Source organism: Myotis davidii, unplaced genomic scaffold (assembly GCF_000327345.1).
Source record: "Myotis davidii unplaced genomic scaffold, ASM32734v1 scaffold233, whole genome shotgun sequence".
NCBI classification, from domain to species: Eukaryota; Metazoa; Chordata; class Mammalia; order Chiroptera; family Vespertilionidae; genus Myotis; species Myotis davidii.
In genome coordinates, this window is record NW_006285917.1 from 3788352 (window position 1) to 3801997 (window position 13646).

At 35.8% G+C, this 13646-nt stretch overlaps 1 protein-coding gene across 8 annotated transcripts in view; it reads right to left on the reverse strand.

Moving 5' to 3' along the window:
• Nucleotides 1-13646, reverse strand: part of LARP4 (La ribonucleoprotein domain family member 4) — a 70025-nt gene that overhangs the window by 32081 nt on the left and 24298 nt on the right. For all 8 annotated transcript variants that reach the window (XM_006757092.2, XM_015559643.1, XM_006757090.2 and 5 more), the window contains 5 exons: nt 12668-12743; nt 8133-8269; nt 6317-6420; nt 3250-3360; nt 2189-2242 (listed from right to left, as the gene is read on the reverse strand). In XM_006757092.2, coding sequence (XP_006757155.2) covers nt 2189-2242; nt 3250-3360; nt 6317-6420; nt 8133-8269; nt 12668-12743 — 482 coding nt within the window. The remainder of the gene's footprint in view (nt 1-2188; nt 2243-3249; nt 3361-6316; nt 6421-8132; nt 8270-12667; nt 12744-13646) is intronic.

A 13646-nucleotide genomic window follows, 5' to 3' on the forward strand; every position in this document is an offset into this window, starting at 1 on the left:
TCCTGCTTTCCCTTTCGCCTCCCTGCATTGTGCCTACATATGCAAATTAACCGCCATCTTGTTGGCAGTTAACTGCCAATCTTAGTTGGCAGTTAATTTGCATATAGCCCTGATTAGCCAATGAAAAGGGTAGCTCGTACGCCAATTACCATTTTTCTCTTTTATTAGTGTAGATGATATGATCTCTCAAACAGATAATACAAAGAGCCAACAAAACACTAGATATAATAAAGGAGTTAGGCAAGGTTTCTACATATAATAATGTGTTGTTCTTTTAATCACTAAGACACAACAGAGGGGGGGGAAAGCAACAAAAATTACTTTAAGGAAATAATTAAAAAACACAATAGGCCGGAATTAACAGAGAAATATTCTCATTAAAAAGTTATAATGTTGAATGTAGAGCAGTGATTCTCAACCTTCTGGCCCTTTAAATACAGTTCCTCATGTTGTGGCCCAACCATAAAGTTATTTTCGTTGCTACTTCATAACTGTAATGTTGCTACTGTTATGAATCATAATGTAAATATCTGATATGCAGGATGGTCTTAGGCAACCCTTGTGAAAGGGTCGTTCAACTGCCAAAGGTGTCGCGACCCACAGGTTGAGAACCGCTGATGTAGAGTAAAACTGTCAATTGTCCCCCAGGTAACTGTTGACACTACTGACTTTCCATTTTTTGAGAGAAAAAAATGAAATGAGACCCATCTTATACTATATCAAATTAATTCCAGATGTTTCTAGGTCCTAAGACCAATATATAAAACTTAAAAGCTATTAGAAGACCTAGGAGAATAGTTTTATAGCCTCAATCAGGGAAAGGAGATAATAGTGGGAACAGGCTTAGAGGCAGAGGAAGTAAGATGACAACCAGCAGAGAGCTTCATCTGTAATAGGAAAAGTAGTACCACCACCTACCACACAGCAATAATGAGATTTAAATACGTCAAGTTCTTAGAATAGTGTCTGACATATAATCTATTAATAAATTTAAGCTCCTCTCACCCTGGTTCTTCTACTTACTAGTTGTGCGACACTGGGCAGGTAACTTTCATGCCTCACTTTCCTTACCAGTAAAAGAGAGAAAACATGGCTGGATGGAGCAATTGTTCCATACACCAGAAACATTGTGGTTTGACCCCTGGTTGGGGCACGTGCGTATGGGAGGCAATCAATGTTTCTCCAATTGATGTCTGTCTGTCTCTCTCTCTCTCTCTCTCTCTCTCTCTCTCTAAAGTCTATAAGCATATCTTCAGGTGAGGATTAAAAAAGAGAGAAAGAAAACAAGTACTTACCTTATTAGGTTCTCTTAAGAATTAAATGACTCTACATATAATGGTGATTAGAACAGAAACTGATACACAGTAAGAGCTCAATAAGAATAATGTGTTGCACTTAAAAATAGTATACAGGGTGGGGCAAAGTAGGTTTACAGTTGTGAGTGTGTGAAACTGGTTATTTTTGTATAATAATAATACAACAGTAAATAATATATTATTGTATTATGTTCCATAAGATCAAGTCTAAACCTACTCTTGCCTCACTCTGTATTACATAAGGAAAGAGGAGCATGTCAAAGTGAGTGAGTGTTCAGGATTCCAATTTAGATAGTAACTCTGGTAGTAATGTGGAGAATGAACTGTAAGGGGGGGAAATGCTGAAGGCCTCACAGTTAAAAGGCTACTCTAATTATTTGAGTCTAAACAATGGCAATAATGATTGAAAGAAGTTTTGAAGGCAGATTTCATGTAACCTGAGGATAGATCAGACATGTAAAGAAAGTGAACAAGTGTCAATTCCCAGGTTTTCTAAAAGGTTGAATGTTAATGTAATGATGTAGTGAATTGAGATGAGGATGAAAGCATTACAAATGTTTTCCACTTTGTTACTAAAAAATTATTTCTACTCATTTTGAGAACTGGGATTACCTTACATGTTGTTAGTCAGCATCTAACTAAAACTTCATACTCTTTGAAGTTATGCTTTAGAAAGGAATTGCTGTATAGAAAGTATTTTGATGTCCCATCAACTAATTTTCTGAAGTAGCACGTTACATAAGTCAGAAAGTTCTTGGAAATCATGATGATTTTTAGAAAATATTATCCATTTGTGTTTTTAAAATTCTCAAATAGACAAACAACAAAAATCTTTCTTGTTAGATGCTAGTTTACTTACAAATGTTTCTTACCATAATTGGCTTGCCCTGAAATGTTTTAACTTCTTCTCTCAAATATTTAAAAGCCTGTTAACAAAACAGAAAGGAACTTTCATTAGCATTCAAGCATTTCATTAAAGCCATCTTTATTCTATCCAGAGTTTGGTATTAGCAACTATTTCTAAACTAAACAATAAAAGAATTATGAAGGTGATTCCATTATGCAGGTGATATGGAATAAAAAAGAAAAAATTTAAGATCTCAGCTATAGTTCACCATTTACTGTAGATAAACTACTATGGATTATTGGAGATAAAATGCACAAAATTCCAAACAGACCCAAAATGTCACTAATCTTTTTTTTCCCAATATATTTTTATTGATTTCAGAGAGGAAGAGAGAAGGAGATAGAAACATCAATGATGAAGAGCGAATCATTGATCAGCTGCTTCCTGCACACCCCCAATTGTGGACCAAGCCCGCAATGTGCCTGGACTGGGAATCAAACTTTGACCTCCAGGTTCATAGGTCGACGCTCAACCATGCTGGCTGGGGTACATATTTTTTAAATGGTTCGATCAGACAGCCTTCCAAGGTAAAAATTAAAAACAAACAAACAAACAAACAAAACCAGCCCTGGCGGATTTGGCTCAGTGGACAGAGCATTGGCCTGTGGACTGAAGGGTCTTGGGTTCGATTCCAGTCAAGCGCCAGTACCTCAGTGATAGGCTCTATCACAGCCCCATCAGAGCATTTGCAGGAAGCAACTAATTGATGTGTCTCTCTCACATCGATGTTTCTCTGTGTCTCTCCCCCTCCTTCCACTCTCTCTAAAAATCAACGGGAAAATATCCTCAGGTGAGGATTAACAAAAATAAATAAAATAAAATTAGACTATTCTGTGGAAGGATTGGTGTTCTTTGTTTTGGGACAAATTCAATTGTGAAATTCTTACCTCATGAACAAAAATAAAAAGGAAAAACAAAAAGGTGAAGAAGTTGCTCAACAGTGCTATAAGCACACATTGTCTCAATTAAAATATACGACTTCTTTTATCACTAGGACTGAAATTAGGAGAAAAGTTTTATTCTTACCTGTTGTGCATCCGTGTCTGACTGGAACGTGATATACCAATTGCTATTATGTGCAAACTCACAGCTTATCACCTTGGGGCAATTTTCATTCTTGAACAAAGCTTTTACTTCCTAAAAAAACCCCAAAACTTTAGTTAATTCTAAAAAACATCAATAATAGGTTATTTCTTCTCCTCATGACTTTTGGTCCTTTCTATTTCTTTACTTATTAACTGTTTATGGCTTCTGCCATTTTTCTATTGAGAGCAGATTATATTCTGAAACAAAAACATGTACAGTTATAGCATAAATAGTGTATATAATTTAGGGATGGAGCCCTACTTTATAATCAAAACTGAAGTATTTCACTCCTAGTGGCAAGCTAAATTTTTCTTCCAGAAAAATATCTCATTATGTCATAATAAAAAATAAAAAAAGGAAAGAAAGGAAATGTATGTCCTCCCTTAACATTTTCTAGGTGCTAAGTACAATGGAATCTCAGTTCTTTAATTCATTCAGGGAGGCTGTTCGAGAAGCAACTTGTTAAAAAACTGAAATCCTTTTTTCATATTAGAAATCATGTAAATTGAATTGATCTGTTCCAGTGATTGTGTTAAACTTCCTTATATATAGTACGTCTAATATACTGTTTAATCTATAAACACTTCTTAAATTTATCAAACTACCCTCTACTAGCCTTAAACTAATTTTTCATGTATCATTGCTATTCCTTTATCCAAATCAACAATTTTTCTACCTATTCAATTTGCCTATGATTATTGTTTTGTGAGCATTTTCACACCCGTAGCAACATTAGCACTCTTGATGGCCTCTTAATGTTTTAAAGTTGTACTTTCTTTGATTTCTCCAAAAACAAAAGCATTCCCCCTTTGTTTGTTGCCTGAGAGACACTCTTTGTCACAGTGAAATATCAGTATGAATGGATCCAGAACTTCCTGGTTCATAGGTTGGTGCTCAATCACTGATCAACACTGGCAGGGCCCAAATCTCATTTTAATATGAATTTCAGTTTTTAGGGCCTAGGTCAACATTCTCTGGCTATTTTAGTCATCTGTACTTCCTTTACTCTTTTTTTTTTTTTAATGTATTTATATGGATGGCAGAGAGTTAGGGAGAGGGAGAAAAAGAGGGAGAGGGAAAAAGAGGGAGAGAGAAAGAGAGAGGAGGGAGAGAGAGAGGGAGGGAGGGAGGGAGGGAGGGAGGGAGGGAGGGAGGGAGAGAGAGAGAGATATCAATGATGAGAGAGAATCATTGATCAGCTGCCTCCTGCACGCCCCACACTAGGGATGCAGCCCACAACCCAGACATGTGCCCTGACCTCCTGGTTCATATGACGACGCTCAACCACTGAGTCCCACCAGCTGGACATACCTTTTTTTTTTAAATGAACAGTGTGTTGCTGCCTCGTTCCTTTTATTTACTGTTTTCCATGTGTGTGAGCTCTAGTGATAATAATGGGCCTGGCTGGCATGGCTCAGGGGTTGAGTATGTTCCCTATGAACCAGAAAGTCACGGTTCAATTCCCAGTAGGGGTGTGCAGGAGGCAGGCAATCAATGATTCTCTCTCAGCATTAATGTTTCTCTTTCTCTCCCTCTCCCTTCCTCTCTGAAAGCAATAAAAATATATATTTTAAAAAATAATATTTTTAACCTTAAGAGTGCTTTAATATGCTTGCTACTGGTCTTTATATAGTAACTTAATTCTCACAAAAATTTTATGAATTACTTGTTACTATTATCCCATTTAACAGATGAGAAAGTAGAGGCAAAAGAGGTCAAGTAACTTACCCAAGGTCATAGAACTGGCAAGTAAAAAGGCTAGAATTCAAATTGAGGCAGTTTGGCTCTAGAATTCAGTTTGTGTATATACTGTTTCTTAATATTGCAAATATTCTTCCTATTCTGCAATCTTCCTTTCAATTTGTTACTTTTGACATAGTTCATAATTTTAAATCAAAGATCTCATGAGAGTTTCTTTTCCAATTTCTCTCACTGCATTCTGGAGATATAATACTAAATGAACTTTGAACAAAAAGATGAACAAATATGTTAGGTGGCAAAAGTCTAACCATTTTAAAAATGGTTAGTCAATTACCATGTATCAGTTACTAATTAATTCTCCTCTTCTCTAATTTACTATGCCTTAACATGACAACTCAGTGTGAAGCTCTATGGCTTAGTGGTTAAGAAACACAGGCTTCAAAATCAGAGAGATGAAGTTCAAATCCAGATTCTGTTATTTAAACAGCCCAAGTGTCCTTAGCTAACTTATTTAACCATCCTAAAGCTCAGTTAACTTTGTCTGTAAATCAGATAATAAAACCTGAGGCTTTATATAACTGAAGTATATTGCACAATACTTGGAAGAACCTAATTATCAAGTAAATGCTATTATACATACCTTATTGTATAAAAGAGCCTATTTCTGGATTATACTGTTTCATTCAAGTATTATTTTATTTTTGTACCTGTACTATATTATCTTTATAACTGCAGCTTTGCTTTAATGTATAAATATTTTTTTATTGTTTTCTGAGAGGAAGGAAGAGAGACAGATAGAAACATCAATGATGAGAGAGACTCATCGATCAGCTGCCTCTTGCATGCTACACACTGGGGATTGAGCCTGCAACCCGGGTATATGACCTGACTGGGAATCGAACCATTGTAGCTCATAGGTCAATGCTCAACCACTGAGCCACACGAGCTGGCTGCTGCAACTTTGCTCTATATTTTGCTAACCAGAAGGGTTAGTCCTGGCCCATTAATCCTTATTCATATTTTTCTTCTTCATTTCTTTCAGATAAATCTCAAGTTCCCAAAAGCACATTTATATTTTAATTGCCATTCAGTCAAATCAATATATTGCAAGTTTCAGTCTCCCCTTCTAAGAACATACAATCATCTCTTCTTCCTCCCTCTGCACCATTCTTCAAAGTTTACAAAACAAGTTAGTGTTTATCCTGTTCACAGAAACTGATGAGGACACGGACACATTCTGCTTATTTTAACTCCTCCAATTTAAAAGGTAAAGAGAACTCAGCGTTAACAATGCTTAATAATTTACCTCTACCGGTGTTGTCTCAGGAATCTCTCTAAGAATCACGATACAACGCTTATGACTTGGTCTCACTTTCTCACCCTTCTCATCAACTTGTACCATGGGAGAGGCTGAAATTTAAAAAAGATTTCATTCAAAAGTGACAAGTAGAGATAGTAATGCCATTAAAAGTAAGCTATTCATTTCTACATCCAACTGAATTAGCAGAGGTTATTATCCCAAAGAAATTAAGTTGTAGAATTAAAGATTAAAGTTACAATAAAATATTTTAAGAAGCGTCAAAGGACACTGTCAAATATTATTCTTTGAACAAAAATATTCAGAGTACCTACTTTGCGGTTTGCCCCTGTGTTGTGGTTGGGGGGAAAAAGCCTTCAAGGAGCACGCAGCACATAACTAAGAAGGCAATTTCTCCACACACAAATACCACATTATTGATTCCCTACTTGGGGAAATGCAGTTAAGTTTTAATATGTGAAGAAACTCTTCTTAAAATTACAGTCTCAGAAGTGGCTTGCCCTAGCTGGTTTGGCTCAGTGGATAGAGCGTAGGCTTGAGGACTGAAGAGTCCCGGGTTTGATTCCAGATTGCGAACTTGATCCCCCAGTAGTGGGCATGCAGGAGGCAGTCCATCAATGATTCTCTCTCATCATTAATGTTTCTCTCTCTCACCCTCTCCTCTCCTCTCTGAAATATATATTTTAAAATGCTTAAACCAAGAATTACGCACAAGATTGGATCATTTTAAGAAATGATGTCTGCACAAACCACTCTGATTTCACAAAATTATTTTTTAGCCTTCTGAGAATGAAAATCCTCTACTCCCAAGTAGTAAGTCTATTATTGAACTTGCTATATTTAATTTTTAAACATTTCCAGCAACATATTTTATATCAAATTTAAGATCTGCCTTTATTCAGTCAAGTAGTTAGCAAAAACCACATGAAAGGTTACCAAGAAATACTTATTAGATACAAACATCACTAAAAATTCTTAGAACCTCAAACAAAATATAAATTCCTTACCAAATTTTACAGCAGTGTTTGTCAAACTGTAGGTTACAACTCTTTAATAGGCTGTGAATCAGTTTAGACTAAAAGAAATGAGTTTGTTGTAAGCATTTAGAATTAATCTGTGTAGCATTTGTTATGTGTGAGTATATAGTATATGTACTGGACTGTGATGTAAAATGTACTACATGAGTTCAAAGGTTTGAAATAGATTGCTTTAAAGGTGTGAAAATGCTAAGTAAAATAAGCCAGTCAGAGAAAGATAAATATCACATGACCTCACTCATTTATGGAATATAATGAACAACATAAATTGATGAACAAAAACAAAAAACAGATACATAAAACTTTCTAATAGCCCAGAAAGCCGAAACCGGTTGGGCTCAGTGGATGGAGCGTCAGCCTGGGGACTGAACGGTCCCAGGTTCGATTCCGGTCAAGGGCATGTACCTGGGTTGCGGGCACATCCCCAGTGGGAGATGTGCAGGAGGCAGCTGATCGATGTTTCTCTCTCATCGATGTTTCTAACTCTCTATCTCTCTCCCTTCCTCCCTGTAAAAAATCAATAAAATATATTTTTTAAAAAAGCCCAGAAAACTGAGATTTAATTTCTTATATGTGTACCTGGGTATCAAGATTAACAATGAAGGTATAAAATTGATATAGAAGTTATATACCAGTCAGTAAAGATAAATGATTGGAACAGAGTAGCAAAAAATAGGAACTTAAAACAATTCCCTGTCTAATCAGAAATTAAAAGAACATTTAATTTTTTGACTTAAAGAATAAGCTAAAAGGTATGCTTTACATACATCTCAATACTTCAAGAATTATTTCGGGGTCTGTAGTTAGCTTTTTTATTTCTTCCATGTTGGCAACTGTCCAAATTGGAATGAACTGATCACTGTCCATTTGAGATATCAGGTAAAGATCCTTTGACAAATTTTCTCTGTGAAAAATAAACAGAATCAACAGTACTATAAAACAAACAATTCCTTAAAAGCACCTAAAGAGATGCCTTATTCACTTTTGTCACTAAGTCTAGGAAAACAAAATTATGCTATAGAAATAACACAATTATGAAAACATATAATATGCAACAAATGTGCTTTAAAAACTTCCAGAAATATTCTGAATCTCCAAATACACTGGGCCAAATAGTTTGTTTACTTTTTTATTGAATTTACCAAGGTGACATTGGTCAATAAAATTGTATAGGTTTCAGGTGTACAATTCTATAATACATCATCTGTAAACTGTACTGTGAGTTCACTACTGCAAGTCAAGTCTCCTTCCAGCATCATTTATGCCCCCTATACCTTTTTCTACCACCCTTTACCCACTTCTTTCCCTCTGGTAATCGCCATACTATTTATTGTCTGTGTCGCTGAGTTCATTTGTCTGTTTTGTTTTTGGCTTAATCCCTTGAACTTTTGGGCCCAACAGTTTTGAACAAGGAATTTTATGGAATTATATTAATATGAAAAGAGGCTTTAGTATTAAATTTAAAAGTACAATACAAAATATTATATAAAGTGTAGTTCCATCTTATAAACACTTTATCACTGATGTTAGAATATGCAGTTTAAGCCATGAGTTGGATCGTAAAGGATTTTAAGTTTCTGAACGTTAGCATTTACTTATAAATATGTTTAATCTTTATTTTACATTTAAATAATAAATTTAAAATATTAAAAAGTTAAGACTATGCCCTACTTGGTTTGGCTCAGTGGATAGAGGGTCGGCCTGCGGACTGAAGGGTCCTTGGTTCAATTACAGTCAAGGGCATGTACCTTAGTTGCAGACTCCTCCGCAGCCTGGGCCCTGTTCAGGGCTCGTGCAGGAGGCAACCAATCGATGTGCTTCTCTCACATCAATATTTCTCTCTATCGTTCCCTCTCTTCTACTCTCTCTAAAAGTCCATGGGATAATATCCTCAGGTGAGGATTTAAAAAAAAAAAAAAAAAAAAGCTTTACACAGTGGCAGTGTCATAGCCAATGAGGTTTATCCAAGGCACGATTACTAATTAAAAAAAAAATTAAGACTAAAGATTCTTTAAGATACATTTAAAAAAAGAATATGTAAACACTTCTATCTTACACATATTATTTAACAAACTGAAGTAAAATAAAATCCATACCTTATTCACATCAAATCTTTAAAGCAGTCTGGTTATAAATATCTAGAAGTCTATGCTTAAAAGCCACCATCTTAATGACCTATTTAAAACTGAAACCACCCAAGCACTATTGATGCCCCTTCCCTTGCTTATACTGCTCTATTTAATATTTTTCCATAGTGATTATCACCAAACACTTCTAATTTGCCTATTTGTTACTTTTACTGTTTTGCCCCCCAACCTCCCCAGCCAGAAAGGGTCTTTGTTGTTCAAACGTGTTTCAAAGCCCTAGTGCTTGGCAAAGAGTAGGATCAAATGCCTTTAAATTAAAATTATATTAAAACAGCGTAGTAATTACTTTTTAAAGGTTACAACTGTCAACAGGTGGTAGTTATTTGCTTTGGGAAGAAAACAGAGAATACAGGGACACCAGCAAAGATTAAACTCAATTCAGCACCAAAGGAGTAACATACTAGTATCAGCATCACCCTTATAAATAAAAAACTTAAAAAAAATAAGGACTCTTTAAAAATAAGAGAGAGAGAGAGAGAGAGAGAGAGAGAGAGAGAGAGAGAGGAAACATCGACATGAGAGAAGCATTTATTAGTTGCCTCCCATCATGCACCCGACCTATTGGTGTACAGGATGATGCACCAACCAACTGAGACAATCGAACCTGCAACCTTGGCAGTGGGACCACACTCTAACCAAATGACCTACCCAGCCAGGGCTGAAAAATTCTTTAAGAACTTGAAAATAAAATAATAAACATAATATTTGCATAACTAAAAAGTTGTAGCCTGAATTTACTCTGATTTTCAGGTCTATTCTTATAAAACATTGTGTCAAACCCTTAAAGAAACTGTACTTCACAGAAGTCAACTTAATGGATATAACATCTAAGCTTTGAACAATTATGACTAATATATGACATGTTCTGATGGCCATTTTACTGACCTACAAATGTCAATCAATCGCCCAGCTGGTTTGAACTGTAACACAGTGCTGAGCAAAATGTGGTAATTATCATAAGCAAGAGCTTCCACTGCAACAACTAAAAACACTTGAAACAATTACGTGTTCAAAGATAAAAGAAGAGCTATGGAAGCTACAAGGACAAAATAAAATTCCAGAAAGATGATCTTTCTTTCCTGAGGGCATTTGCAGATCCTGGAGCAGAGTAAAACCAGCAAAGCTTTCAGCAGTTGCACAGGACTGGCATTATGAATCCGAAACTAAAGAAGCCCTCCAACACAACTGTGTTTACTTGAGTTCGAAGGACAGAGATGAGAGACTGGGAGTCAAGTGGGAAAGATAAAATCTCTGTGGTCTTGTGGAAGTTCCAGGGGGAAAAAGAATGAACATTGCATCAAACACAAGACAGGTTTCCTCCACAAGACATTTTCCAGATTTTAGAGCTGTATGAGGTAAGAGGCCAAAGAGCTAATCTCAAGCCTCTGAAGAAGACAACTAAATCTCCCTTGATGTTTCAGGACTGACGTAACAGAAAACTGCCAACTTCTAAATCAAAAGCCTGAGAAGTCCATGCCTAAGGAATATACATAAATTAGAGGTGAATAAAATCTAATTAAAATGGCTGCTCAGCCCTGACCTAGCTTGATTCCTGACTGGATTGAAGCAATCATTCTGCTTCTGCCTACCAGAAGAAAGCTCAAATATTTTCTAGAAGGAAAAATTATATCACTTGCAGCTCCTAGCTTCTTTTGTAAGTAATGTCCAGCATATAATCAAAATTTATGACATGCAAAAAAGGCAGGAAAATTATGACAGAATCAAGAGAAAAAACTCAAAATATTAGCAGACACACAAATGATCCAGTTAATAGGCAAAGATTTTAAAATAACTATTATAAATATGTTACAGAAAATGAACTGTATCTGATTGGAGAAAAAAAAGCCAGAAGGTTCTTGCTTTTTTATATAGTAGGGCCAATACTAGATTATGAAGACAAAGAAGGAAAGGGAGATATTTAGGATGAGGAATCAATTAAACCTAAGCTGAGAGTGTACTGTGTCTAAAGAAATAAAAAAACCTTTTTCAAAAGCAGCCTGAGGTGACCTCCGAAAATAGTTCATTCCTCACTTGACCCAGAAAACCCCACAAAATCATGCAAATCAAGAGGTTCAAATCTTCATGTTTGCTTTAAAAACACTCATGGGGCCCTGGCCAGGTAGCTCAGTTGGTTAAAGCGTTGTCCCAATACACCAAGATTATGGGTTTAATCCCTGGCCAGGACACATACAAGAAGCAACCAATGAATGTATAAGTGGAACAACAAATCGATGTCTCTTTCTCTCAAATCAATTAAAACAAAATTGTTAGCCTGGCCAGTGTGGCTCAGTGGTTGAGTGTTGACCCATGAACCAGGAGGTCATGGTTCGATTCCCTCAGAGGAGATGCCCAGGCTGTGGGCTCAATCCCCAATAGGGAGCATGCAGGAGGCAGCCAATCAATGATTACCTGTTGTCATTGGTGTTTCTTTCTCTCTCCCTCTCCCTCCTCTCTGAAATCAGTAAAAATATATATTTTTAAAAAGGTATCCAAGAGAAATTTCATTATCTTTCTAGTGAAAATAGAGTATCTTTTGCATTGAAACAAGCATGTCAAACTCACAGCCCACAACGAATACTTTTGCAGCCCAGCCAATATAACGGTATGTAAGAAATGTTTTAATAAAAATTTTATAATTTAATTTTTACAATATCCTGTTATACATAATTATTAATAACAAACTACTAGTGCAACATTCACTAATGACTGATTACTATAATCGCGTTGCATTCATTTCCCTTATGTCTTATGTGCAGGCGCACCATTTCTCTCCACCAATACCAGCAGGTTCAAGAAAAAATATTAATTTTTATTAAAATGTTCTATTATTTTATGTTAACAATTACTCATTTATTTCAACCCTTTGTATTCAGCATGTCTCTATCGAAATAAGCCTGTCTCTATGAAAATTGAAGCTTTTGTTTTTTTGCAGCCCACACAAACTTAAACCTTGTTCATTTGGCCTGTGATAGCCTTTGAGTTTGACATGCTTAAAGATTATATCCTTAAATTTAGTTAAGAAATATAGAAGAATGATACCAGAATACATAACTGAAGGAAATTAAAATCACCATTCTTCCAGGTATTTTACATCTACCAACCAAACAATTAAAAAAAAAAAGAGGAGAAATATCTACACAAAAATGATCGTGTACCGTGAGAAACAGAATTCTAATTGTTTCTTCAGGCATTCTTTTAGGTCTTCTGTAGAAATTGCTGAATTGCTTTCTCCTGATGGTAGAAAACAAGAGGGAAAAAGTTAATACAAATTACTATAAGTGGTTAACTTTACATATTGTTTATACTCAGAGTAAATCACAAAGTATACACAAATTAAACTCATAAAATTAAACTGTTATTTTTTACAATTCAGATCACTCAAGGTCCAACTAATTTCTTTCAACCAATCTATTCTTCATTCTTTAGAGAGATTTCACATCAGTTTAAAAATGTTTATCAAGTAATTAACAAAGCACCATTAATACTACACTTACTGCTAACATATTGTAAAACTCTACCCTAAATACTTTAAAATAATGAACAAGAGTTGATATTAATCTAAATTTGAGACAGTGACTAGCTAGACAAAATGGGATATATACACACAGAGTCATCTGTAGTATTAGGAGTAAATCTGGTATTAGTCACACTTGTTAAACTATCTCTTTTTTTTAATGTTTTATTGACTTTTTAGAGAGAGGGATAGAGAGATGGAAACACTGATGAGAGAAAGCATCAGTCGGCTGCCTCCTGCATACCTGCTACTAGAGATCAAGCCCACAACCTGGGCATGTGCCCTGACCAGGAATGGAACCATGACCTTCTGGTTCATAGGTTGACGCTCAACCACTGAGTCAAGCTTGCGGGGCAATGCTCCTGTCTTTATTCTGTATGCTTCCTGATTGGATAATCAAACCTGAAACTCAGGTATGTGCCCTGACCAGGAATCAAGCCAGCAACCTTTCATGCCCGGAATGGCACTCAACCAAGCCACTCTGCTGAGCTGTCCTCTTCAAAAGCATTAATGATTAATTTCCTTTAAATACACAGACAATAGGATGTATACAAAGATAAATTCTGCCCTGGCTGGTTTGGCTCAGTGGATGGAGCGAGGGCCTGCGGACTGAAGGGTCA